A 27,748-nucleotide genomic window follows, 5' to 3' on the forward strand; every position below is an offset into this window, starting at 1 on the left:
GAACAGGATTATGAAAACAAGTAGGGACAGCATGCATGGGCATGACCTCAGGACTGCTTTCCAAAATAGATTTGTAGGAGGTTTGTAGTGGGGGTGTATTTGGGAGGATTGGAAGGCATGGAGGGTATGGGTGAATGAGGAGGGTATAGGTGGCTTGTGTGGGGTGGGGTATATCTATATGTAAGTGGTTGTGGATAGGTGGATGTGGGTGGTGGAGGTGTGTGTTTAAGGCTCTGTACGTGCATTCGTGGGAGATATAGTGCCGCATGTAGTGTGGGTGTGTGATTTTTGGGTGTGTAACTGGGGGCATGAATGCATGGGGGGTGTTTTAGATGTGTAGAGGATTTTGTGGGTGGAGTTTGTGGAGGAGCTGTGTGTATATGGCAGTTCTGGGGTGTGATTTTTGGGGAAAATGGTTGTGTATTTGTAGATAGCGATGTGGTTGTCAGGAGTGTTTGGAGTGTCTGGTGGGGGTTATATGAGTGTGGATGTGGATAGTGAGCAAATTTTATGTACGGGAGGAGGTTGTGTGCATGTGGTTGTGATTGGGACAATTATATGTGTGGGGTGTGTGAGGGAAAGGGTATGAATTGAGAAGCTGTATTTATTTTCTTTGTCTTTCTGAAGGGGGTGTTGGCATGAGTGGTGTGCTGAGAGCAGTTGTGTGTTGTGCGTTTGGGGGATGCATGGATCTGAGGTGTGTATATGTGTGTGTGTATGTGTGGTAAGTGAGTGTGAGGGTATGTGGGAGGGAGAGATGTGCATTGAGATGTGCGGGAAGGATATTTGCATATGTGTGGGACTGTGCGTGGGAGGTGGTAAATATTGGGATGTGTTTGGTGGGTAAGTGTGTAGAGGTGTGGTGTGTGTGGATTGTGTGAGAACTGTGTGTGGGTGTTTGTGTGGCGTGTATAAAAGGTACATAAGAATGTGTGTGTTAGAGGTGTGGGAGAGGGGTGGGGGAGGGTGTAATTCGGAATTGCTGTTTTGTGTACTCTGCCAGTTGCTTCAGTTATTTTCCTGGTCTCTTTCTCTCTCTGTATGTGTTGCTCTGTCTCAAAGTGCTGTAAGGGTGTGAGGAGGGCATTTAGAATGTAGGGAACACCAGTCCTTCTAGAAATTTCCCATAGAAAGCTATGGTGATTTTCTTTCCTCTTGAAAGCATTGGGGAGATTTTTTTTGAGGTTTAGTTCTTTGAAAATACTGATCTGAAGTTTCTGGTTATCAAATTTGTCCAAGATGTTCCAATTTCTTCCCACATGCCAAATTTGGTGAATTTATATTTTGTTTCTGGAGAATTATTATACCTACAGATGGATAGACTGACAGACGAACATCGATTATTTTTATGCAGTTTTTTCCAACATTTCCTATGTTGGAAAGCATAAAAGTCTGACAGCAAAGAAGGAAAAATATATTTTAAATTTAAATATTGAGGGGGTAATTTACCTTGTAAGTGGTGTATGTATGAGAGAGATAGAATGGGAGTGAGAAGCATCTTTATGTGCATGGGAGTGAGAAGCCGGTATGTGTGTGTGTGTGTGTGTATGTGAGTTTTAAGACTTAATTTATATGTTATATGTAGATTTTATTTAATGCTTTTTAAAAACAGAGACATAACTGATGTGTTACTGATTAATGATTTGTTTGCTGTATTTTCCGCACTATTTCTCAAATGCTCTTTTTGTTTTTGGGCATAGTGTTGAGTGGGGGTGGGGGAAAAGGGGAGAAAGAGGTTGCATGTACACAGTGGGGCGGATTTTCAGAGCCCTGCTCGCCTAAATCCGGGCGGATTTAGGCGAGCAGGGCCCTGTGCGCCGGTGCGCCTATGTTCAATAGGCCTACCGGCGCGCGCAGACCCCGGGACTCGCGTAAGTCCTGGGGTTTTCCGAGGGAGGCGTGTCGGGGGCGTGTCGAGGGGGCGGGCCCAATCCGCGCGGCGTTTTCGGGGCGGGCCGTAGCGTTTCGGGGGCGGGCCCGGGGGCGTGGTTACGGCCCGGGGCGGTCCGGGGGCGTGGCCACACCCTCCGGACCCGCCCCCAGGTCGCGTCCCGGCGCGCTAGCGGCCCGCTGGCGCGCGGGGATTTACGTCTCCCTCTGGGAGGCGTAAATCCCCCGACAAAGGTAAGGGGGGGGTTTAGACAGGGCCGGGCGGGTGGGTTAGGTAGGGGAAGGTGAGGGGAGGGCAAAAGAAAGTTCCCTCCGAGGCCGCTCCGATTTCGGAGCGGCCTCGGAGGGAACGGAGGTAGGCTGCGCGGCTCGGCACGCGCCGGCTATACGGAATCGATAGCCTTGCTCGCGCCGATCCCGGATTTTAGCAGATACGCGCGGCTAAGCGCGTATCTACTAAAATCCAGCGTACTTTTGTTTGCGCCTGATGCGCCTGATGCGCCAACAAAATCTACCCCAGTGTTTCTCTGTCCCCCACCCACCTCTGAAATCAACAATCCAAACTTGGCCTAGCTGGGAATGATTTGCTCCAGGTCTGATAAACAGTAGCTTGTTTTGGGAAAATTGGGTAAAAAAGCCTCCATTTTTCCCATGAAGGTCTTGCATTTTCTAGCTCAATCTGCATCTGCTCTTTCCCAATCACTGCCACTTGAAATCAATTTGCTATGAGCGATTGGCATTTCTAGCTGCCTTCTGTAGTAGCCGGTTTAAAAGTATAGTTAGTGCTGTGCATTCTAAACATTTTTTTCAGGATTTTGTTTTTTTAATTTAGTTTAGGGTTGTTTTTTGTTTTTTTTAAGTGCGTGTTATTTGTAATTCCTATTTGTAACTCGCACACGTTAGTATGTTTTATTGCATTCTGTTTTTAAAGAGTGCAGGTTAGAACAATACAAAAGCAATTCCATTTGGTTTTTGTGTCATTTTCCTTTTAAAACAAGGCACCAAACAGCATAGGAAATGCCATTGGTATTTCTTCTGCTGTTTCAAATGACCGCACATCTCTATTCAAAGTGGGCTATGGCCGGCTCAGCTGTATGAGGAGGGTCCTGAGTTTGAGTTGCAGCTCAGGTCTTCCGCTCCCCAGGTCAGCCAGGGCCGAGGAGGCTGCAAAGTCCAACAGAAGGCAACTCGGGTTTACTTCAAACTGTTTCTCAATGGGTTTCAGGCTGGTTCGCAAAATCCACGGAAAGGAAAAGATCTGCACAGGATCGTAATCCAAGCATGAGGTATCAGCTGATGTCTGAAATGAAGGCAGAAAACATCAGGCGATTCCTTCGGTAAGCCCTTTCTTTGCCTATTCATGGTAAACCTGATCAGGGTCCTGGTGCAGGAGTCCCACTGCTTGATTGCAGTAATTGGACTTAAAATAATTGAAAAATAGTTTATTAAAAAAAAACCCAAAACAATACTGCTCTGAAGAATATATATATAAAGTAGAATGGGTGGAGGAGCGTTCTCTACTGAACCCTACCATTCCTGCACTTGATTTGATAGTTGCTGGATTGCCTGGCACAAAGGATCCCTTACAATGGGTGTTTTTTGATCAATGATTCCGAGAAAGTCAATCTCTTATCATTTCAGAGTAAACTTACTGCAACTTACTGCAAACTGCTTTTCTTTATTCATGTGCTTTTCCTGTTGTTGATAAAACAGGTTGATTTTTATGTCATCTAAATAGATTTCTATGATAGCTACATCTTGTATAATAGTTATGGCGGTGGGTCAGTCTAAGGAATAATATACAGTAGCTGTTTATTGTACTGACGGATTCCAAGAAAAAAATATATTTAAAAATGTTTTTATTTTCTTGTAAGAAGTGGATATTGCACAATGTTTTAGGATTCAGGTTTAGTATTTTTGAGGCAGGAAAAGTTAACGTTTTGTGCATGGTGGGTAATGTTCAAAGCCGTTAACACACATAAAATAGGGCTTTCTGTGCATAAATGGATCCTTATAAAACTGCACTGGGTTCGTATGCAAAACCTGATTCCGCACATATTTTTAGGCACGCGATAGATAGGCGGCCGGGAAATGGAATTGGGTTTTAAAAGCATACTCTCGATTTAAAAAAACTCCGCACGCAAATTAAACCGTACAAGTTATGCAATGCTTACAGCAAATATAATCATTGGGAAAAGGCAGAATATAAAATATTCTAGAAATTAAAAAACTAAATACATGTAACCTTGTGTGCATTAGTTTGTGTGGCTGAGATCATGAACTTGTGCTCATATGTTCGCTCTGAACATTGGTGTTACTTTCGCACTTTGGTAAGGCATAAGTTATGCAAGGTGCTATAACATTACCTCTTAATAAGTAACAGTATTCTACTAGTATGGAAAAGTATTATTATTATTGTGGGATCTCCCACGTTTTCCAGGAAATAGCCCGATCACAGAAGGTAAGAAGAACATTTCATATCAAACACAAACTCTGCTGCATTTCATTCATTATCATTTTAATAAAACTGCAGCAGAGGTGCATTTATCCAGAAATGCTTAAAAATGCAAAATATTTTCAGGTTACTAAAAAGAGAAACATGCAAATAGACATTTACTATTAGATATTTGGCTGTGCAAAAAAGATGACTGCTTAGTTTTTAAAATAGCAATCCAAATAAAGTAATAACTGGAAGGGGGATAATAAGTAAATCTACAGCTCTAACACTAAATTTTCAAAAGGGAAACTTTGATAAAATGAGGAAAATAGAAAAAACTGAAAGATGCAGCTGCAAAGATTAAGAGTGTTCAACAGGCATGGACATTATTTAAAAATACAATCCTAGACGCCTAGTCCAGATGTATTCCATGCATTAAGAAAGGTGGAAGGAAGGCAAAATGATTACCAGCATGGTTAAAAGGTGAGGTGAAAGAGGCTATTTTAGCCAAAAAAAACATCCTTCAAAAATTGGAAGAAGGATCCATCTGAAGATAATAGGAAAAAACATAAGCATTGTCAACTTAAGTGAAAAACATTGATAAGACAGGTGAAAAGAGAATTTGAAATGAAGTTGGCCGTTGAGGCAAAAACTCATAATAAATACATCTGAAGCAAGAAACCTGTGAGGGAGTCGGTTGGACCATTAGATGACCGAGGGGTTAAAGGGACTCTTAGGAAAGGTAAGACCATTGCAGAAAGACTAAATGTATTCTTTGCTTCTGTGTTTACTAATGAAGATGTTGGGGAGATACCAGTTCTGGAGATGGTTTTCAAGGGTGATGAGTCAGATGAACTGAACCAAATCACTGTGAACCTGGAAGATGTAGTAGACCAGGTTGACAAATAAAAGAGTAGCAAATCACCTGGACCAGATGATGTTCTGAAGGAACTCAAAAATGAAATTTCAGATCTATTAGTTAAAATTTGTAACCTATCATTAAAATCATACATTCTACTTGAAGACTGGAGGGTAGCCAATGTAACCCCAATATTTAAAAAGGGCTCCAGGGGTGATCTGAGAAACTATAGACCAGTGAGCCTGACGTCAGTGCCGGGAAAATTAGTGAAAACTATTCTAAAGATCAAAATCACAGAGTATATAGAAAGACATGGTTTAATGGAACACAGTCAACATGGATTTACTCAAGGGAAGTCTTGCCTCACAGATCTGCTTCATTTTTTTGAAGGGGTGGATAAAGGTGAACTGGTAGATGTAGTGTATTTGGATTTACAGAAAGCGTTTGACAAAGTCTCTCATTAGAGGCTTCTAAGAAAACTAAAATGTTATGGGATAGGAGGCAATGTCCTTTCGTGGATTACAAACTGGTTAAAAGACAGGAAACAGAGTAGGATTAAATGGTCAATTTTCTCAGTGGAAAAGGGTAAACAGTGGAGTGCCTCAGGGATCTGTACTTGGACCGGTGCTTTTCAATATATTTATAAATGATCTGGAAAGGAATATGATGAGTGAGGTTATCAAATTTGCAGATGATACAAAATTATTCAGAGTAGTTAAATCACAAGCGGATTGTGATACATTACAGGAGGACCTTGCGAGACTGGAAGATTGGGCATCCAAATGGCAGATGAAATTTAATGTGGACAAGTGCAAGGTGTTACAAATAGGGAAAAATAACCCTTGTTGTAGTTACATGATGTTAGGTACCATATTAGTAATTACCACCCAGGAAAGAGATCTAGGCATTATAGTGGATAATACTTTGAAATTGTCGGCTCATTGTGCTGCAGCAGTCAAAAAAGCAAACAGAATGTTAGGAATCATTAGGAAGGGAATGGTATCGCTCCATGGTGAGACCACACCTTGAATACTGTATACAATTCTGGTCGCCACTTCACAAAAAAGATATAGTTGCGATGGAGAAGGTACAGAGAAGGGCAACCAAAATGATAAAGGGGATGAGGAAAGGCTGAAGAGATTAGGGCTGTTCAGCTTGGAGAAGAGATGGCTGAGGGGGGATATGATAGAGGTCTTTAAAATCATGAGAGGTCTTGAATGAGTAGATGTGAATTGGTTATTTATACTTTTGGATAATAGAACGATTACGGGGCACTCCATGAAGTTAGCAAGTAGGACATTTAAGACTAATCGGAGAAAATTATTTTTCTCTCAACGCACAATTAAGCTCTGGAATTTGTTGCCAGAGGCTATGGTTAGTGCAGTTAGTGTAGCAGGGTTTTAAAAAAGGTTTTGATAAGTTCTTGGAGAAGTTCATTAACTGCTATTAATCAAGTTGATTTAGGGAATGGCCTCTGCTATTACTGGCATCAGTAGCATGGGATCTTCATAGTGTTTGGGTACTTGCCAGGTACTTGTAGCCTGGATTGGAGTCTGTTGGAAACAGGATGCTGGGCATGAGGGACCTTTGATCTGACCCATAATGGTAATTTCTTATGTTCTTATGTTCTCTGCAGCTGACATTTCCTGTTTGTTAATGGCTGACTGGGATAAAAAGTCTTAGCTTCATCCAGACCATCTCTAATTGCCAGGAAATATGTTCTACAGCTATTATTGCTTATAAATATGTCATGAGTAACTTACTGTTTTGCAGGGTGTAAATGTATACTGAGAATGTATTATTTTATTTATAAATGTTCAACTTTTTTGTATTTTCAAATTTTGTAAAAATGTGTTGCATACTATTACTTTATGCTATCATTGTATGTCATTTTGGTATGCTTATATTGTGATGCTTGCAAGCCACTCTTGAGTCTCTGTGAAAAGAGCAAGGTATACATTTAAATAGAAATAGGGTAGTCAGAGAAAATAGTGTGTTAGCAGGATAATTATTATATTCAGATTTGTCGACAATTTGCCAGTGAAAAATTGCAGTTGGCTTTTAGTAATCTGCCTTGAGATTATCTTAGAAAAAGACTGGAACATCAAGGGTTTTAAATTAAATAAATGGTAAAGGGTGTTCTCTGTTGAAGAAATGAATCTTAGGACTTCAGTCTCTCACAGGGTCATTCTTTAAACTGCGATGTGCCGTTATCGCGGAGGTACAATTTAAATCAGGGGAAGGGGAGGAGTGTGGGTGGGGCTTGGGCGGAGTTATGGTCCGGCAGTGCTGCGGGCGATAATGTTTTCCACACCTTTTCCTGTGAAAAGTGCGTGGCCCGGCCGCACTGCGGAGGGCGAAAGCTTACTGCTGCAATGCGGCTGGCTGCATGCTTTCGCCCCCCTGCCCCTTTTTTAACCGCGGGCCATCATTCTGCTATTATTTATATTTATAGCGGAATGATGAATCCCGGGGTAAGCTTTCATTCGCCATGGACACAGAATGGGAGAAAAGCCTTAGTAAATGAAGCTGTTGGACATTTCATTTTAATTGAACAGTAAGACAGCTAAAGGTCTCCATAAACCACTCGAGAACTTTGGATTCACAGGAAACTATTCATAAAGAAAACTTTTCTAAGTTTTAATTGCCTTGAAAGCTTTACCTCTTGGAGATTGCTAAGAAACTCAGGGGTCGATATTAAAAGTGTTGCTTTTGCAAAAATGCCCACATATGCGAGTACGTGGCCCACGCAGGAGCAGCGCGGATTTTAAAAGCCGTGATTTGTATGCGTATATGTGTGTGGATGAGCAAAAAATAAGGGGGCGTAAAAGGGGCAGGTTGTGGGCGTTCCAGGGAGGGGGGGGGCCAGCAGTTACGTGCGTAAATCGGTATTTTAAAACCAGAGGCTGCAGCGTGGCGGTACGTTAGTCACATAACTTTAATGCCTGCTCCTGATGAAGAGCCAGTCTGCAGATTTCACATTTTAGGACTTACTTGATAGGGCGAGGGGTTCGGGTCAACCTGAAGGGGGGGGGGGGGGGGCGTGCAGGATGAAGAACCAGAGGGCCTGGATGGTCCACTTATATATGCACATTAAAGCTGATAAAGTCCTGTAGAAGATATGTGGGCTAGGTTTGCTCCAGTAACCTCTTAAAATTAGGAGTATACTTACTTGAGATAGGTGTATTTTAAATCATGAATGCACACAAGTGCATTCATGATTTAAAATTCCAGTGTTTCTCCGCTCGCATGCATGTGTGTACTCGTTTTAAAATTAGCCTGTTAGCATATTATGAAGGATGTGGCATATATCTCATAAACTGATGAAATCCCAATGAATGTGATTGTGTGACTTTCATTCATTTTAACAGGGTAATTCTGTTAAGATTTGTTCCATTGACATCTATGGATAATAATTACGTGGTTAGGAGTGCGATTCTCTTCCCATGAATTTGTTACCCTTGCACTGTGAATAAGTTGAGAGGAACGTTGGTGTCCAATATGTTGTCACTCTGTTTATTGTGACTTGCCTTAAGCTAATACAGACATGACAACATTTGATAATATTTATTTCTGAAGGGTGTTATTGATTAAAAATATGTAGCTCTTGTAACCATAAGATAGGCTTGAAGGTTTAATTAAATTAAATTCATTTGTATTATTTTGCTCTTGTGCTCTTATAACTATGAAATAGGCTAGAGAGTTGTTAGCCTAGGAGGGAAAAACACATCAACTCCAAGCTTCAAATGCAAATCAAGACACCTCACACTGCACATAGATCCTCAGGACATAGCAATTACTTGAAAACTCAAAACAGTAGAAGAGGAGCCATTTCCAGCAAAATACATGTGGTTCATGCACAGTCCTTGCAATATCAGTTGGCAAAATATTAAGAAACAACTTTTCCTCTTCAAATTTGCTCAAACAAAATAACAGTTACATATTAGTCCCAGCCCTAGCCCTTGAAGACTTATCAGACTCCAAATAGATGTAAAGCTGAAGCAGCCTTTTAGTTGAATGAAGTGCTTTCTAATTCTTCCCAGTACAAATGATCAATTCATACAGTACTCTTGGCAGTGGTATCCATGTAGTAATCTTAGTGCCAAATCAGTATAAGAGCAGGTTGATTTGAATCTGTGGACTTGAATGAGAAATATCCCAAAGATCCCATATCCTGGAATCCTTTTCCAATAAGTAGGCTTACTCTGCAAGCTGGCAGGTAAGACACAACATTTAGCAGGACTGAAGCAAAAGAAAGTCTGAATTGGCTTGATCAATCTCTGTGAGACGACTTCTGCAGCTCTTTATTGTCTCAGCACTCCAAGCAACTTCGTTAGGAAATATGGAAACATGCCATCTGGTCCCGGTGATTTGCTACTCTTTAGTTTGTCAATCTGGCCTACTACATTTTCCAGGTTCACAGTGATTTGGTGCAGTTCATCTGACTCATCACCCTTGAAAGCCATCTCCGGAACTGGTATCTCCCCAACATCCTCATTAGTAAACACAGAAGCAAAGAATTCATTTAGTCTTTCTGCAATGGCCTTATCTTCCCTAAAAGCCCCTTTAACCCCTCGGTCATCTAAAGGTCCAACTGACTCCCTCACAGGTTTCTCGCTTCGGAAATATTTTAAAAAGTTTTTATTATGAGTTTTTGCCTCTATGGCCAACTTCATTTCAAATTCTCTCTTTGCTTGTCTTATCAATGTTTTACACTTAACTTGTCAATGCTTATGCTTTTTCCTATTTTCTTCAGATGGATTCTTCTTCCAATTTTAGAAGGATTTTTTTTGGCTAAAATAGCCTCTTTCACCTCACCTTTTAATCATGCTGGTAATCATTTTGTCTTCCTTCCACCTTTCTTAATGCATCTAATATATCTGGACTGAGCGTCTAGGATTGTATTTTTAAACAATGTCCATGCCTGTTGAACACTTTTAACCTTTGCAACTGCACCTTTCAGTTTTTTCTATTTTCCTCATTTTATCAAAGTTTCCCTTTTGAAAATTTAGTGTTAGAGCTGTAGATTTACTTATTGTCCCCCTTCCAGTTATTAGTTGAAATTTGATCATGTTATGATCACTATTGCCAAGTGGCCGCACCACGTTTCCTCTCTCACCAAATCCTGTGTTCCACTAAGAATTACATCTAAAATAGCTCCCTCTCTCATTGGTTCCTGAACCAATTGCTCCATGAAACAGTCGTTAATTACATCCAGGAACTTTATGTTCTAGCATGTCCTGATGTTACATTTACCCAGTCAATATTGGGGTAATTGAAATCTCCCATTCTTCCTGCGCTGCCATATTGGTTAGCTTCCCTGATGTTGCGAGGCTGCTTGTGGGCCTAGCCGCAAGCAGCCTCTCACCTTCAGCGCGGCCTGAAGGCTGTTGCTGCTGCCACCATTTCCGCTGCCGGCCACAGGAGGCCAGCCGCCGCTGACACCGCCGTCTTCCGTGTGGCCTGGGAGCCACCACCCCCTGTCTCCCTACATGGCCTGGAGGCCGTCGTCGACCTGATCCTCTTCTGCGGCCTGGAGGCCGCTACAGAGCTCCTCTTCTTGCAGTGGAGAGCCGCAATCAGTCTTCTTTCTTTGTGGCAGGGAGCCACCGACATCAGGGCCTGCTTCGCGGCATGGATGCCGCCTCCGCTGTCCGTGGTCCTGCCCCTCTCCTAGGCACGTGGCCATGCCTCTCTTCTTCATTTAAAGGGCCCGCTGTCTTCCGCGGCTCCATTTGATGATGTTTCTAAGGTGTCTCCTCTTCAGCCCTATAAAAGGGATTCTCGTCAGTCTGTTGTCAGCTTTGCAAGGAGTTAGCCTGCTCCTGGATTCTCCGCTGTTCCAGTTCTTCACTCTAGGAGGCTCCAAAGTCCATCTCTGCTTCTTCAAGGCACTCTGTTCTTCGTGGGAATTCCCTTGTCTTCATTTATGGTTCCCGATCCTTCATCTCCATCTTCATTTGCACTTCCTGGTCTCTCGTCGGATCCTGCGTCCTCGTCCGTCCTGTCTTCAGGTGTTCCTGTTTCCAGATGTTCCAGTCTCCGGATGTTCCTAGTCCTGATGATCCCTGTCCAGAAGTACCTGATGTTCCATCCTCTGTGTTTCAGATGTCCCTGATGTCCTCGTCTCCAGAGGTCCCTGATGTCCAGAGGTCCTGATGGCCTGATGTACCTGATGTCCTACGTTCCAGTCCTGATCCTGATGTCCTCTTCACCAGCTCTTCAAACAGCTTCTAGGTTCCTTTCGTCTGTCCTTCCTGGCGTGCCTCTGTCATGGTCCGTGACTAGCCCATGGGGGGCTGTATAGGGTGCTTCATGGCACAAGGCCTATCTTCATGTCTGCAGCTTAAGCCTCCGGAAGACCCTTGTTTTTAATGTTCCTGAATTCAAGTTCTGAGTTCCAAGTTCCAAGTTCAGAGTCTTGAATCCTGAGTCTTGTATCCTGTTCCCGGTCTTTGGAGCACCTTGTGCCTGCTTCTGTACATGACCTAGACTCAAGCCAGATCCTGCTGCACTCCCGGCATGGTCCGTGACCAGCCATGATTGGCTGTGTAGGACACGTTGTGGTGCAGCACTCACCCCATTCTAGTACCTGTATCCTGAGTCCTCGTCTGACTATCCAGATTCCTCGTCTGACTATCCTGAGTCATCATCCACATCTGAGCATCCATTATCTTCATCCACATCTGAGCATCCTGAATCCTTGTTCAAGTTATAAGTCTCCTTGTCTTGTCCAAGTCACTAAGTATTTTCTTCTCTTCCAAGCCTCCAAGTACTCTTGTCTTGTTCCAGTTCCAGTACCATCGCCTGTCTGTCCTGTCACATCTGCTGTTCCCAGGTGGCTGGTCTGAAAGGGCTACCTAGTGGCCGGAGGGCTACCCCAGAGACCAGAATTGCGTTGCTGGGTCTCCCCTGGTGCATTCAGGTATGGCAGAGGTCAGGGCTCTTGGCCTTCAGCCTGTCCGCCCATGCTTGGACACATCTTGCCTGTCTTGGAGCTTCCACAGAGCTCCTCTGCAGTTGCGCCATGGTCCAAGGGCACACCAATCTCCCCGGAATTGGGACCACTCCCTAGTGCTCCCGTAACACCTGATTTCTCTTAACATTTCATCATCTGTCTGACCATTTTGTCCAGGTGGATGGTAGTATACTCCTATCACTATACTCTTACCCAACACACAAGGGATTTCTACCCATATAGATTCTACTGAGTATTTAGTCTCTTGTATGATCTTTAGCCTGTTGGACTCTAAACCCTCCCGGACATAAAGTGCCACACCCCTACCAAGTTGATCCTCCCTATCACTGCGATATAATTTGTACCCTGATATAGCACTGTCCCCTTGGTTATCCTCCTTCCACCAGGTCTCTGTGATGCCAATTATATCAATCTCATCATTTACTGCTATGCACTCTAACTCTTCCATCTTACTTCTTAGACTTCTGGCATTAGCATATAGACATTTCAAAGAGTGTTTTTTGTTTGCATTAACAACCTGTTTTTCAGTTGATAGGGGTAATTTGGAAATCTTTAGCTCAGGTGATTTTTTACATATAGGCACATGGACTACGTTTGCTTTTATTGGAACCTCTCTGTTGGGATGCCCTAACTCTCCTGTTTCATTAGTATCCTGTTTCATTAGTATCCTTCAAGGATTTGTATGGATAGAATATATTAAAAGAAAACTAAACAAGAAATAAAAGAATAACATTCCTAAAAGCTGATGAAGGAAGCCATGAATTCCTTCATGGAAATGGGCTGATAATACACAAATATTTTGCATGCTACTGGCTTATATTTATTCTATGCACATTACTTTATGGCACAGAGATGTGCAAAATAGTTTGTGCAGATTTTGTAGACTTTTTCCCCAAAACATTTGCACCTCCCTGAGGTGCAATTAAGCTTTGTACAAACTTTCGCTTTTGCAAAATTTTGTGCATAAAATTTTGCCCATGCAGAGTCACTAATGAGTTGATTTGTGTGATTTTCCAGCCCTTTAAGTGATTTTGCATACATTTTGCGAATAGCTGAATGAATGCAACATTTTTCACATTAAAACTGCTAATAGCGTATGCAAAATTTTACCAGCATTTGCATAGCCATTTGCAGTATTGTACTTCGGCCTCCTTTGGGCAGAGTTCAAATTTCTGGGCTTTTGGTACTTTAGCTCTTTTTCCAGCACCTTCAGCATACTTGTAAGACTTGTTTCAATTTTCTTAGATGTATTTCTACCTGCATAGTCTCTTGCTGTTAATCATTTGATCACTTTGATCCTCTTAACACTCGACTGTCAGTTTACAAAGCATTTTCTCCCATCTGATGTCCATGGGAACATTGTTTACGTTTAGTAAATGAGACCTTCTGTGTTTGATGGAAATTCTCAGATAAGAATGTAAAACCATGTCTGCAGTAGATATCATTGTGAGTTTTAGATTTACACTTATTTGCTGGGTTGGTCTGGCAGCAGCAAGGAGTAGCAGACAAGTCCAATAGTAACAGCTCCAGTCCAAGTTGGAGTTTAAGCAAGCAGAGGAAGTCATTCTGGTTTAAAAGGAGAACACTTCTGTGTTTTAATGCAGTGACAAAGTTTTAGTTCAAAGCATTGAACCAGCTAACTTACAAACTGGCAGGAACAGCTTCCTGGTTCCCAGCAACTCCTTTTGAAAACTGAAGTCCCAAGCAGGCTCTTCTGGAACATGATTCTTGGCGTTGACATCAAGCTTATTTTTTCTAACACCAGAGTTCTTCCTCTGCCAAGGCTTTGGCCCACTGGGCTGTGTACTGGTCTGCTTCCCTAAATAGTTCCTGTTCAGACCCCGCCAGTTGTCAGTCCTGACAAAAGTAAATACAAAAGGCACAACAGAGAGAAGATATTCAATATAACCAAGAAAGGCAAAGACAAGCAACATGCCAAGTTATTACTTAGAAAAGTATGTGATGGTTCTGTGTTACTTATTTATTTATTTATTTATTTAGGTTTTTTATATACCGGCATTCAAGACAACAGTCACATCATGCTGGTTCACATAAAACAGGAGTGCAATATAAACTTAAACTTGAACAATAGTGCGGAAAAGGCAGTTACATGTAACAGGGATAATAGAACTTGGCGTAAGAAGGAAAAGAAAATACAGGATTAGTTACATAAGGCTAACAAACGTTGTTAGAGGTAGATAGCAGTGATATTGATGGTGATGAGTGTTGATTGTTAGGAGTTAAATCACATTGGAGTTAGGAAATGCCTGATTGAACAGCCAGGTCTTGAGTCTTTTCTTGAAGATTCAGAGGCTGGGTTCCATTCTAAGATCTGGGGGGATGGAATTCCATAAGGGTGGACCAGCTGTAGAGAGTGCCCGATCTCTTAACGTAATGTGTCTGGTAGTTTTGGCTGGGGGTACTTGTAGTGATCCTTTGTATGCATCTCTTGTCGGTCTTGTTGAGGTGTGTAATCGGAGGGGGAAATGTAGGTCAATTGGGGCTAGTTGATGGATGTTTTTGTATATGGTGAGAATGGCCTTGTAGATTATACTTACTTCATACAACAAGGAGGAATCATGCCCAAAGCACAGAAAAGAATAAGAACATGGTGTACACATTCACAAGCAGAAGAGCAAGAGAGTGAGAGTTCTGGAGTATTCCCTATTGATTTCTGTGGTGAATAAAAATCGGGCATGCACTTATAGTGTGGGCAGTTATTTTTGGCTTCATGACTTTAGTTCATATTAACTTCACACTTTGGCATCCTTGGTACAGTTTCTCTACCTTTTTCTTTAGGGAACCGATATCACCTAAGTGACTGTATATTCTAAAAAGCATAGTGAGGGTCATGTATATTCTAATGGGGCCGATAATGGAGTCCATGCTTCAAAGCTATACTAGTCCCAAATGCCTCATTGAATGCTCATTACAGCAAAATTGCCACTGCGATCTGTGCAGTCTCTCCTCAGGCAGCAATCCTGTTTTCTTTAGTTTTTTTTTTTTGTTTTGTTTTGTTTTTAATTTACTCAGCCTTCCAGAGATATTTGTGTGAGGGAGCTATCAAACTGGTAGAGGATTTATGTGCCACTCTGCTGCTAGGGAATACAGCAGCTAGTCAGGTATAGGAGCAAAGGTTTCTACGTCTGCATGGATAGTTGGCTAGCTTGAATTTAACTCTGATATGCCTGCCTAGTATGTCTTAAGGGCTAAGTAGTGTGGAGTAGCCTAGTGGTTAGAGCAACAGGTTACAAAGCAGCAAAGCCAGTGTTTAAATCATGCTGATTCTCCTTGTGACATAGGAACAAATCACTTCATTCTCTACCATCTTAGGTACAAATTTAGATTTTAAGCAGACTGGGCTTGATTGTAACTTACCTCACACTACCAATGACAAGGTGTGAGCTATATCCAAATAAATACAATGAATGGTTTAGACCAGCTGTACAAAGAGAGGGCAATTTTGAAAAACTATTTGCACAGGTAAAACAGTATTGTACCTGCAGAAATGAGGTCTTTCAAAAGTTCCTACCCTATCTGCAGGTGAAATTGTGTGCAAAGTGCAATTACCTACATAATTTTCCCAGCAGCTTGCACATACACACGAGCCCTTGGATTTTCAGAAGTGTCCATATATATTTAGCCTGCACAAAAAAGAGGTGCAGATTTGTGCATGTGCTCTTTTCAGGCATTTTTCAAAGAGTCCATGGGTAAAACATACCCGTCTACCTTGTACTTTTGCAGGCAGTTTGAAAATTGCCCTTAGACGTTTTAGTGAAATATAAAAAGAGAAACTCTGCCTATATGTCTTGTCTCATCTTTGAGAAGAGACGAGTACAGTTCCTACCCCAAAGAGCTTCCTGAAGGACTGGGTCACAAGCCAGGTAGAGTGCTACCATTTCCTGATCCAAGGGTTTGTCGAGGCCAAGATCTTTGGGAAAATTAGGAGGGATCCTCTGAGTCCTGCCCCAGTATGCAAGTGGTTTGAAGACTTATTTTTGTTTTTGGGACTGTCTGATCTATTTTTGTATCTGCTACAGTGGGAAGAATTATTTTGGAGTGGCTGAACTGTTTTTCTGCCTTGTTTACTGCTCAACAGCTTCATTTTTATTCAACAAACTTCAATCTTGGTTCTACAACACATGGTGTGAGGACTCTTTATTTTTCCTGTGTTTAATCGCCTAGCCCTTACAGGTTAAGTCCATCTCCCATAGAAGAATCAAGTTTTCCAGACAATGTAACAAGTTGGAAAGTGCTCAGAAGTCTCTGCAGTGTGGCCCACCCTTTGAAGGTGGACAGGGTTTACACATTGAAGTGCATAAGTAAGAATATTGGCCCCTGAGGGACACCACTATTCAATAGGGATGATGAATAGAATTCTCACCCAGCATCACAGATTGGGTCTTTACCACCAAGAAGAAATGCAACCATTTTAGAACCTAGCCTCCTATACCTATGTTAGACAAATGCTGAAGTAAGATGTTATGATCAATGGTATCGAAGGCTGCGGTAAGGTAAAAAAAATCTCACTCTGATCCAATTCCCAATGGACACCATCTACCAAAGCTATTAATTAATTAATTAATTTTTATATACTGGTGTTCGATTTTACATATCACATCGGTTTACATTCAAACAAAAAATGCAAGAAATATGTTTCCTTTGTCTAATACATTGAACATTTATAACAAGGAAATTGTTAACAGGGGATAAAAAATAGAACATGGAGATGGTTAACAAAAGAGAGGAACATTAATGGAAGTTAAAATGAAAAGCTAGCACTATGGATTGCACGAAGGGGTGCACAAAGGGGAGTGGTATGGCGCCGTTTACCGGATCGACGCTGGCTGGGATGACCTTCGGGGGGGCGGGTCTCCTGATCAGTGCTTTTCTCTCACCGTTCTCTTCTCAGTTTCCAAAGTGATTTTTCTTTTTTTTGTCTTTTTCTCTTCATTGTGAGATTTTTCAAAATGCCCGGTGATGGTGGGCAGTACCCTCCGCATAGGTGCCTGGTGGTATGGCGCCATTTACCGGATCGACACTGTCTGGGATGATGTCGGGGGGGGGGAGGGGGGGGTTTCTTGATCAGTGTTTTTCTCTCACCGAAAAAAAAAAAAAAAAGAGCTGTCTCTGTAAAGTAACTGGTCTTGAAACCAGACTGTTGTAGGTCCAGACAGTTATTTAACTCTAAAAGCTTGTAATTGAAGTGAAGTAGCTGTTACGATTGCGGGGCGGATCAGGGAGGAGCCCCAAGACACACCGTGGGAGGTGAGTGTGTACTGGCACGGGCGAAGCAGGAATAAGGCTGGACTGTAAACAAGGCAAGGAACGTCAAAAACTGGAACAAATTTATTGGAAACAACTCAGAGTGAACAAGTAAAGCCAGCTACTCTTATAGTGACGTTTCTACTTGAATCAGATAGAGATTGGATTTTGAGATCATATTTTCGACACAGGACTGAGACTTTTCTTGGTTTGAATGTTGGTATATTTCCTGATTTAGCGAGAAGCACTCAGCTCCGGAGAAAATTATTCCTGAGATTGAGATCACAAGTAAAAAAATGTATATTCTTAAATATCCATGTAAATGTTGTGTAAAATATAAATGTTTCGTATATGTTTTTTCAACCAGAGCAGCTGGAGAATTTCCTAAAAAAGTATTCGTTAGAAATAACAACTTCCTCTCCTGTAATGGAAGGCTAAGTACTATTATCCCTCAGTTGGATCCGCAATAAGGAAATCTCCTGTATAGGATTCCCACAATTTCTGTATTGTAAAATGATTATTCATGAGGTTGAGGAAAGGATCTCCCCCCTGATACGAGGACTTAAAAGCAAAATGTTTAGGGAAAAGATGATAAGGTGTTTAGTTGTAATAATGTTTAATGCTTAAAACTGCTATCTACACAAGAATGTTTTATCTTGATGTATTTTGGATAACTGCAAAATTAAAAATTAAAAAACAAACAAACTGGAACAAGACAGTCTCAGCCCTCCACTGGACCTACACGCACCAGTGAGACCCAGCAATGCAAGGCTGGTCTCAGGAGTAGCCCTCTGGCCACTTGGTAGCCCTTCCGGACCCGCCGCTTGGGAATGACGAGTGTGTGAGGCCAGACGGAGGCTAAAGCAGGAATAAGACGAGACATGGAGCTAGGAACTAGGAGACTCAGGATACTTGGAAGACAGACAAGGTTACGTGGAGCTTGGAAGATTCGGACGAAGACTCAGGATACTTGGAAGGCTCCAACAAGGATTCAGGACCTTGGAAATCTAAGGCAAGGATTCAGGCATTAGTACTGGGTGAGTACTGCATCGCAGTGCACCCTACACAGCCACCCATGGCTGGTCGCGGACCAAGCCGGAAGCGAAGCAGACTCCAGGCGAAGCAATGGAACTAGAGATCGAGAACATGTTGAAGATTCACGAGAGGCTTGCACCGAGGCGAACCCTACACAGCTTCCCGTGGCTGGTTGTGGACCATGCTGAAGCAGAGCAGGTTCTGGCAGAATCTTAGGCATGGATGGAAGCAGACACAAGGTACTCCGAAGACTGAGACAGGATACAAGACTCGGAACTTGGCATTAAAAGCAGGGACATTCCGGAGGCTTGCGCTGCAGACATGAAGGTAGGCAATGTGCCACGAAGTGCCCTACACAGCCCCCCATGAGCTGGTCACGGACCACGACAGTGGCACACCAGAAGAGGTGGACAAGCAAGGAACATGGATGCAGGACGAAGAGCTGGAGGCAAGGACATCAGGATTGTCTGGAACACGGAACACGGAGCATGGAACATCATGAACTTCTGGATGAGGAACATCAGAACTTATGGACTCAGAAACATCAGGACTTCTGGACTAGAAACATCAGTATTTGAAACATCAGGACTTCTGGACTAGGAACAGGTGACGAACATAAGAAGGAGCTCCAATGTGGGATAAGATCAGGAACATCAGGAACATGGAACACGAAGCCATCTGGATAGGAGCAGACCATAGAAAACCTTGACCGGAGAAGAGGAACATGGACGACCATGGAAATCGATAAGAAGGCCCCGAGGAAGTGAAGCTGAGCCCTTTTATAGGGCTGGACCAAGGAGTGAGGAGATGACTCATCGGTGGGGCTGTGGGCTTTCCCCGCCGCTGGCACTTTAAATAACATGAAGAGGCATGCGCCCGCACCTAGAAGCAGAGGCCTACAGTGGCGTCCTGCTGCATGGGAGAGCAAAGCTGAAGGTGGCTTCCTACCATTAAGAGATGTCCCGGCGGCGGTGCTCAGGCCACGAAGATGGAGGCAGCGGCAGCAGCGTCTTCCTGCTGCTTAGAGGGATCCTGGCAGCGTCTTCCCCGCCGTGAAGGCAGAGTCAGAGGCGGCGGCTTCACAAGCCATGAAGAGGAACATTGGCGGCACACGGCCGCACAGAGCAAGGCCCTGAAGTTGGTGGCGTCGGGCTGGTGAGTGAAGGGCCCTTTCGCAGGATTGGCTTTGCGAGCAGGATCGTAACAGTGGCTTTTTCTATAATTTTGGTTAGAAAAGGCAGATTTGACATGGGCTTATCATGCTACTTCTTTTCTCCTCTTCCTTTTGCAACTAGATTAGTGTGTGGGGATAGAGGGTTGTGGGAAATAGGATGGTCAGTTGAGATGGGCAGGGGGTGATAAAAGGCCTAAGGTATTGTGTGAAATAGGATGAGGAACAGTTACAGTGTATGAAAGGGGATAGAAGGTCTTGTAGGGACATTTCAGGCCACCATTTTCTGGGCACATTTTAAAGGAGCTTGTTCTGTCTGAACCAAACAAAAATGGAAGGAGGATAGCACAGCATTATGGATATTCTTCTTTATGAAACAAAACTGAGAAATGCAGGCATTACAGAAAGAATACCTAGGTTATAAAACATATCTTTGGCACTACCGCCAGTCTGCCTACTAGATGCTTGCTAGAAACAAAGAGGTCCATATTCAGAAGCATTTGGCCGGATAACTCAGAAGTTATCCAGCCAAATTAAGATTTGGGCACTTATCTGGCTAAATTCTGGCCAGCTAAAGTTAGCTGGCCAGAATTTAGCCAGATAAGTGCCCAGAGTTAACCATATAATGTTGCCGGCTAAGTCTGGTCGGACAAAAGAGCTTACCTAAAGTTAGCTGGCTGCACTTCAAAGAGCTGCGTTTGTCCCTCATCCATATGCATTTAATATGCATGTATTTATTATGCCTACTCACTTCTATAAAAGTGAGTTAAACAAAGGAGCCAAAAAACCTGCCATGAGAAAGAGCTCCTGCCAATATAAATAGGCATCACCCTTGGGACCAGATCAGTGAGCCTGCCTGCCTTTATCTCTGTATGGTCTTCGGTATTAGAGAACAAATGCTGATGTGAGATGCATGCACCCAGCTATTGAGCCTTTCAGATCTGCCTATGGACAGATGCAGATGTCTTAACAGAGAGAAGTTATCCCTCTCCTTCAACAGTTGTTTGCTATTGTGATGAGGGAACAATCTTTAACTTTTAATGAAGGTCTGAAGTTAATCTTTGTTTTGGAATTTGATAGCCTGTGGTTTCTCTGATGTAAGTGCGTGCAAACTTGTGGTCAATAATCTGTTTTGCTACTTTAGAATTTGTGAAAGTGCATCAGCTGTCTAAATCACTGAAGTAATCATTATTTTTATGATATTTAATTGATAAAACTCTCATTAAAATCTCTAATTTTAGATAAACTTATTGTATCCTTGTTCTTATTAAAACAAATTCTGATCAACAATAGTTTGAGCAATTAATACATTTTTAAATACTGTAATTTATATAGTTGGCATTCCAATTAATTAAGTACTCTATATTTGTAGAGCAGTTATTACCTACATTCTGATAGAAGAGCACGGGGTTGTAGGAGAGAGGGGTGAGAATGGACGGGCTGTTCCTACTTTCATTGAATGCCTCTGGGGAGACAGAGTGGGGATAGGCGATCCAGGGCAAGTTTCTTTATTGAATTGGGTGTAGTGAGTGGACCAACAGGGGGAATGGAGGTCTGGGGCAGGTTTCTCTATTGCATGAGGCACTGGGGGTGGGAATGAGGTTGGTTGAGAGGTTTATTGAATTGGGTGCAAGGGCTGGGAATGAGGGGGATGAATTTAGTCTAAATGCAGACATAGGAGGCTAGTTTTAGGCCAGCTAGTTCTGTGCCTAGTTTTGGCTGGCTAATACTGAAAATTAGCATTAGCCAGCTAATATTCTTTTCCTGGCCTAATTCCATGTTTGGGGCTGTACGCTTTTTAAATGTCTAAATGTAACCATCTAGTAAAACTAGTTAGCTAAATTTAGTATCTCAGCAGGAATACATTTTCAAAACCTCTGATCTAGCCTCCTAACTTGAAAATCGATTCCTATGTGTATGGACACCTCAAAATAAGGCACTTAGGGGCGGATTTTAAGAGCCCTGCTTGCCTAAATCCGCCCAAATCCGGGCGGATTTAGGCGAGCAGGGCCCTGTGCGCCGGTGAGCCTATTTTACATAGGCCTACCGGCGCGCGCAGAACCCCAGGACTCGCGTAAGTCCCGGGGTTTTCTGAGGGGGGCGTGTCGGGGGCGGGCCCGAACCACGCGGCGTTTTCGGGGCGGGCCCCGGGGCGTGGCCGCGCCCTCCGGACCCACCTCCAGGTCGCGTCCCGGCGCGCTAGCGGCCCGCAGGCGCGCGGGGATTTACGTCTCCCTCCGGGAGGCGTAAATCCCCCGACAAAGGTAAGGGGGGGGGGTTTAGACAGGGCCGGGCGGGTGGGTTAGGTAGGGGAAGGGAGGGGAAGGTGAGGGGAGGGCAAAAGAAAGTTCCCTCCGAGGCCGCTCCGATTTCGGAGCGGCCTCGGAGGGAACGGGGGTAGGCTGTGCGGCTCGGCGCGTGCCGGCTATACGGAATTGATAGCCTTGTGCGCGCCGATCCAGGATTTTAGCGGCTACGTGCGTATCTACTAAAATCCCGCGTACTTTTGCTGGCGCCTGATGCGCCAGCAAAAGTACGCCAAATCGCGCGGTTTGAAAATCTACCCCTTAATTTTATGGCATAAGAGTTGAGAAATCAGGTGGTACTATCAGAACTAAAGTGAAGGAAGGCCATCAATGTTATCTGGGTTTGCAAAGTATTAGTGACTACAGAAACAAGCTGCTCTGCAAACAGCACTTGAGATTAATAATTTGTCTTAATTAAAAGTTCTCCATTCATGCCTTTGCTTTGTAGAGCCTTTATTCATTGCATGTACAGAAACATAGAAATGACGGCAGAAAAGGACCAAATAGTTCATCCAGTCCGCCCAGAAAGCTTATGGTAGTATCTGCTGTGCCATGCAGGTTACCCCCAGGCTTATCAGTTTCCCAGACTGTAAAAGTCAGGGCCCTCGGTTGCTGTTTGAATCCAGTTCCCCGTCATGCCTTGCCATTGAAGCAGAGAGCAATGTTGGAGTTGCATCAAAGTATCAGGTTTATTGGTTAAGGGTAGTAACTGGCGCATCAGCAAGTTACCCCCATATTTATTTGTTTCCCTGGACCGAAAAGATTGGGGCCCTCGTTGGTTGTTGTTCAAATCCCTGACATTGAAGCAGAGAGAGCCATGATGGAGTTGTATCAAGACTATGAAGGCTTATTGATTAAGGAAGTAACCACCACACCAACAAGTTACCCCATGCACTCTTTTCTTCATGTAAATCCTCTAGCCTTTAGGGATCAGCAGTGTTTATCCCATGCCCCTTTGAATTCTTTCACAGTTTTTGTCTTCACCACCTCCTCTGGAAGGGCATCCACCACCCTCTCCATGAAGAAATATTTCCCCATGTTGGTTCTGAGTTGTCCTCCCTGGACTGTCATTTCGTGACCCCTAGTTCTACTGATTTCTTTCCAACTGAAAAGATTTGTCGAATGTGCATACCTTTCAGGTATCTAAAAGTCTGTATCATATCTTCCCTGCACATCCTCTCTTCCGGAGTATACATATTCATATCCTTCAGCTTCTCCTCATAGGTCTTCTCATGCAGACTCCACACCATTTTGATCACTCTCCTCTGGATTGCCTCCATCCTTTCTTTGTTCCTCTTGATATATGGACTCTAGAATTGAATACAGTACTCCAAATGAGGCCTTACCAAGGACCTGTACAAGGGCATTATCACCTCCTTTTTCTTATTGGTTGTTCCTCTTTCAGTGCAGCCCAGCATTCTTCTGACTTTAGCTATTGCTTTCTCACATTGCTTTGCCATCTTCAGATCTCCAGACACTTACCCCAAGATTCCTGTCTTGGTCCGTTCCATCACATACAGCTCTTTTGGATTACTGCATCCCAGATGCATGACTACACTTCTTAGCATTAAATTCTTCCAGCGGCCAAATCTTCGCCCACTCTTCCAGCTTTCTTAAATCCCTTTTCATTCTTTCTCCGCCTTCAGGCATGCCCACTCTATTGCAGATCTTAGTATCATCTGCAAATAGACAAATTTTACCTTTTTTTATTTCCGCAATATTGCTCACAAAGATATTGAACAGAACTGGTCCCAAAACCGAGCCCTGTAGCACTCCACTTAACCTTCTCTTCAGAGTAAGTTCCATTTAACATTACACTCTGTCTCCTATCAGTCAAACAATTTATAATCCATGCCACCACCTGCGCACCCATTCCCAGGCTTCTCATTTTATTCACAAGTCTCCTGAGCCAGTTGCTAGCATTCTGGAAATGGAGAGCATGAATAGACTAAATGGAAGCCACTACTATTTAGCCTTTTGATAGGACTAATTCAGTGATAAGTGTTGTTGTCCCAAAGAAATTTAAATGAGAATGTAGTCTTGGGATTCTGATTTGTATTGAAGGAAGGTAGAAGAAATCATTAATGTAGAGGAAATGATTATGGAGGAATGTGTCTGAGAAACTTGAATGCCTGCAGAAGGCCTAAGTGTTACTGTCCAGATGCTGGTTATGTTGCGCTTGGAGGTGGACCCTTGTCCTGGAGCAGTGGAGAACGGCTCCCTGGTAGGGACCAGGAAGCACCTGCCCCCAGGGGGAAGAGCACAGGAGGAGACAGAGGCTAGGAGGAGCTTCACCACTGGAAGCCCGCGATCCCCCTGGGTGGAGCCCGTAGGGACCTGGGCCACTTGGACTTAGGTGGGCCTTGCAGGGTCTCCCAGAGAGGTAACAGAGAAGCGTGCCCATGAACAGCAAGGGACCACAGTCGGACTCTAGGCTGTAGGTCTGGTGGAGCAAGGAAGACCAGAACAGCGTAGGCGATGACAAGGCAAGGAACAGAGCCAGAATCAGGAGACACGGTCAATGGCAGCTGAGGTCAGAATCCAAGGATCAGTCCGAGGAATAGTCAACGAGGCAGTGGTCAGGTTCCGGAGGTCAGACGAGGTCACAAGGCAGGCAGAGGTCAGGATCCAGACAGCGGACAGAATGGTCAAGGAGCAGGCCGAGGTCAGTACCAGAGAGACAGACCAAGGGGACTACCTGGGGAGACAGGACAGACAGATACTGGAACAGTAGGTTGCTGGAACAAGACTGTGAACGCAGAGGCAAACTAGTACACATGCAGTGCCGACCCGATTGCCAAGGCAAGGAAGTGCAGGCAGGGACTTCCTTATATTGAACATTCAAACAGGGCGTGCCGCGGAGCTAGGGCCTGCCCCTGGCCCTACAAGAGGCCAGGCAGTCTGCGCGCGTGTAGGGGCATGGCCAATGCCACTGGAGACACCGAACTCCAGCGTGAGGCCTGGTGCGCAGTGGAAGGCCCGGCGACCGCCGCCACGGGACACCGAGGCCTGGAGGAGCTCGCGGCTGCCGCCGAGGAGACCAACCCGTGACCTGCAGAGGAACTAGCGAGGTGAGCAGGCCCATGCGCGGGCCGGGCGCGGACAGGGCGCGTAACAGGTTAGGCACGCGGTTCTGACTTCTACATGTTTGAATGGAACCTAATTTAAGGGTTTGGTTATAGAGGTTTTAGTTTATTTTGTAAGTGCAGAAAATGCTTTCATTTGCCACATGCTTGCATATATGCATGCCATAATTGACTTGTGCCATTGCTTCTATGCTGACTCACAAGGCTAGGCTGCAGTCCAAAACACAATCCCATTATTACATTTTTGAAATATGGACAAGCCTTTTCCATTACATCACAGGCTTACACTCTGGGTTGATTTGAGCAGTTGGGTATATTAAGTGAGCTCCCTCCACCCCTTTTCGAAATAAACACGATGCCGTACATGTGTTTCTTATAAAGGATATGGGGAAGATATAGGAAAATGAAGCAAATTATACACTACATTGCTAAGAATAGGATGAGCCTCGCAAGTTATGCAAACCTCACTTAAATGAAACTGCTGACCACATTTTTGAACTTAGGATACAAAATTTATATTTGCACAGGCACCTGAGTATCTCAGTGGATAACTTCAGGGCCTTTAATGGAACTAGGCAGAATAAAGACCTGAATTATTTCCTCTGTTTGTAGTTACCTAAACACAGAAAGAGAGAAAGATATAGTGGATCCAGCATTATGCCACAAATCTGTAGTCACTTGGAATTACTGTTCTTCACATACAACAATTATAAGTGCTCCAGGTAAATGTGAAATGGGTGTAGCCATAGAGGTTTTGATGGAAAGCAAACCTGAACCAGGAAGGTGCCTATTTCTCCAAATTGGACTCCAAACTGGGAAATCGGTGTCAGGATTTAATTCAAACCAACTCGTCCACCCCAAACTTCCTAGTTCAGAATTCTATCAGTTTTAGCAAAAACTAAATAATGTGGGGAGAGCTAAAAAAAAATCACCAGGGATGCAGTTACAGCTTTGAAATTGAGAAGACAAAATATATGTCATCCAGATTTGGAAGGGCTCTTATTTTATGTAAACAAAATGAACAAATATTAATTTTATAAGTATAACCCCTATCTCTTGGGTCTGCCCTGGAGAAAAGGATACAGTTTTGGGTACTCAGGGAGACCAGAAAACTCGCCTCAGTCCCAGGGAGTCTTCTAGATTGGTCCTAGGTCCAAAGGGATCAGGATTACAGTCACTCAAAATAAAGGCCTTCACATCAGAAAGTGTTCCAATAAATAAAGTCTTTACTGAAGCAAATAGTAAAATGGTACGAGACAACAAATTATTCTTCCAGGATTACAGGCAATTCAGAAATACAGTTCAGCAAGAATAATCAGTAGTGAATTTGCATGTATCCTTTGGCCTCTGTTGATAACCAAAATCTCTGTAGCCTCTAAGGATGGCTTTCTTTTCTCCTTGCTGGTTTAGATCTCCGTATGGTTGCAGATGTCTCAGTAAATCTTTTTTTTCTTAATTATTTTTAAGTTGGGATTTTTTTCCCCCTTACCACCTTCTCAGCCTTTCATCATGAATGTGTGTACTTTCATATATGAAATAGCAACAGTTAAAAAAAAGATCTGTGAGTTATATGTAACTAAAAAGTAGGAGGGATGCATTCCCAGTCTTTCGAGGGGTTGCAAGATGAATCAGTAGATGGGAATTGTCATCTAGTCTCCTGAAACAGACACTGGCTGTGCTCTCCCCAACTTCGATGCATTTGGTTGATCTGACATCACCGTCCACCACCTTCTTGCTTCCCTCCCATACATATGGCTATTTTAAGGTGAAGCTTGAATGTCTTGGCATCTTGTTTCATTGAAAGCTGTTGGATAATTTTAAAATATGTTGCACCAAGAGACTAGCAGACCAATCATAGGCTGAAAAGAATCATTGAAGGTAACAGGGAGACTGCAGTATTTGGGTCTCTGAAAATTCCTTTCTGGGTTTGACATTTTGGAGGCTGTACCTGACATTTTAATTTTGCTTTAGCCTTTTGATGTTTCCCCTCCCTCTTCCCCCCCCCCCTCCCCTTCCCACCCTGAAAAACAATTAGCTGGTGTTTTATTGCCTCGGTTAAACTCCCTGCTGGACCTTCCAACCCTCCCCTCTTCTCTTTTTGCTCTCCTTGTCTCCTGCAGCCCAGGATATGCTCTACAACGTCTCTAAATGTTGCTTCTGCTGCCGAGCATGGACTTTATTCACCTCATTTACTAGTTTGGACATATGACAATGTACTTAATTTAATACCCTCTTAAGGCTTCTCTTTTTCCAGCTGAACCAGCTTCCAAGTTCAAGGTCCTTGTTATTATGTAACTTTTTGCTTCTCTGCTTTCGTCTCTAACCATAAAAGTTGTTCCTTATGTTATGTTATGTTATACTGATCTATCCCTGTTCGATGTAAACCGACCTGATATGGTATTCAACCTTGAAGGTCGGTATAGAAAAAAATGTTAAATAAATAAATAAATGCCTGTGGTTTTAGCAAAGGGAAGTCTTATCTTACAAAACTATTAGGGGGGCAATATTCAAAGTAATTTAGCTGGATAATTCACTAGTTACCTGGCTAAATGGCAACTTTTTTGATATTGGAACACTTATCTGGCTAGATGAAACACAATATTTGTCCCTACGCATCTTTATTTTCTAGGACACTGTTCTATATCCTTTGTCACGAAGTGTTTAGTCAAAGAGTTTTCTCCGCTTGGAGACAAACTCTGAGATGGTTGAGTTTTGTTACC

General features: G+C 43.3%; 1 protein-coding gene across 1 annotated transcript in view; it reads left to right on the forward strand.

The window, feature by feature from the left end:
• Positions 1 to 27,748, forward strand: part of LOC115091935 (N-acetylated-alpha-linked acidic dipeptidase 2-like) — a 224,425-nt gene that overhangs the window by 21,226 nt on the left and 175,451 nt on the right. The window contains 1 exon segment of the mRNA XM_029602298.1: positions 3,116 to 3,227. Within this exon segment, the coding sequence (XP_029458158.1) occupies positions 3,116 to 3,227 (112 nt within the window).

Source organism: Rhinatrema bivittatum, chromosome 5 (genome assembly GCF_901001135.1).
Source record: "Rhinatrema bivittatum chromosome 5, aRhiBiv1.1, whole genome shotgun sequence".
Classification (NCBI taxonomy): Eukaryota; Metazoa; Chordata; class Amphibia; order Gymnophiona; family Rhinatrematidae; genus Rhinatrema; species Rhinatrema bivittatum.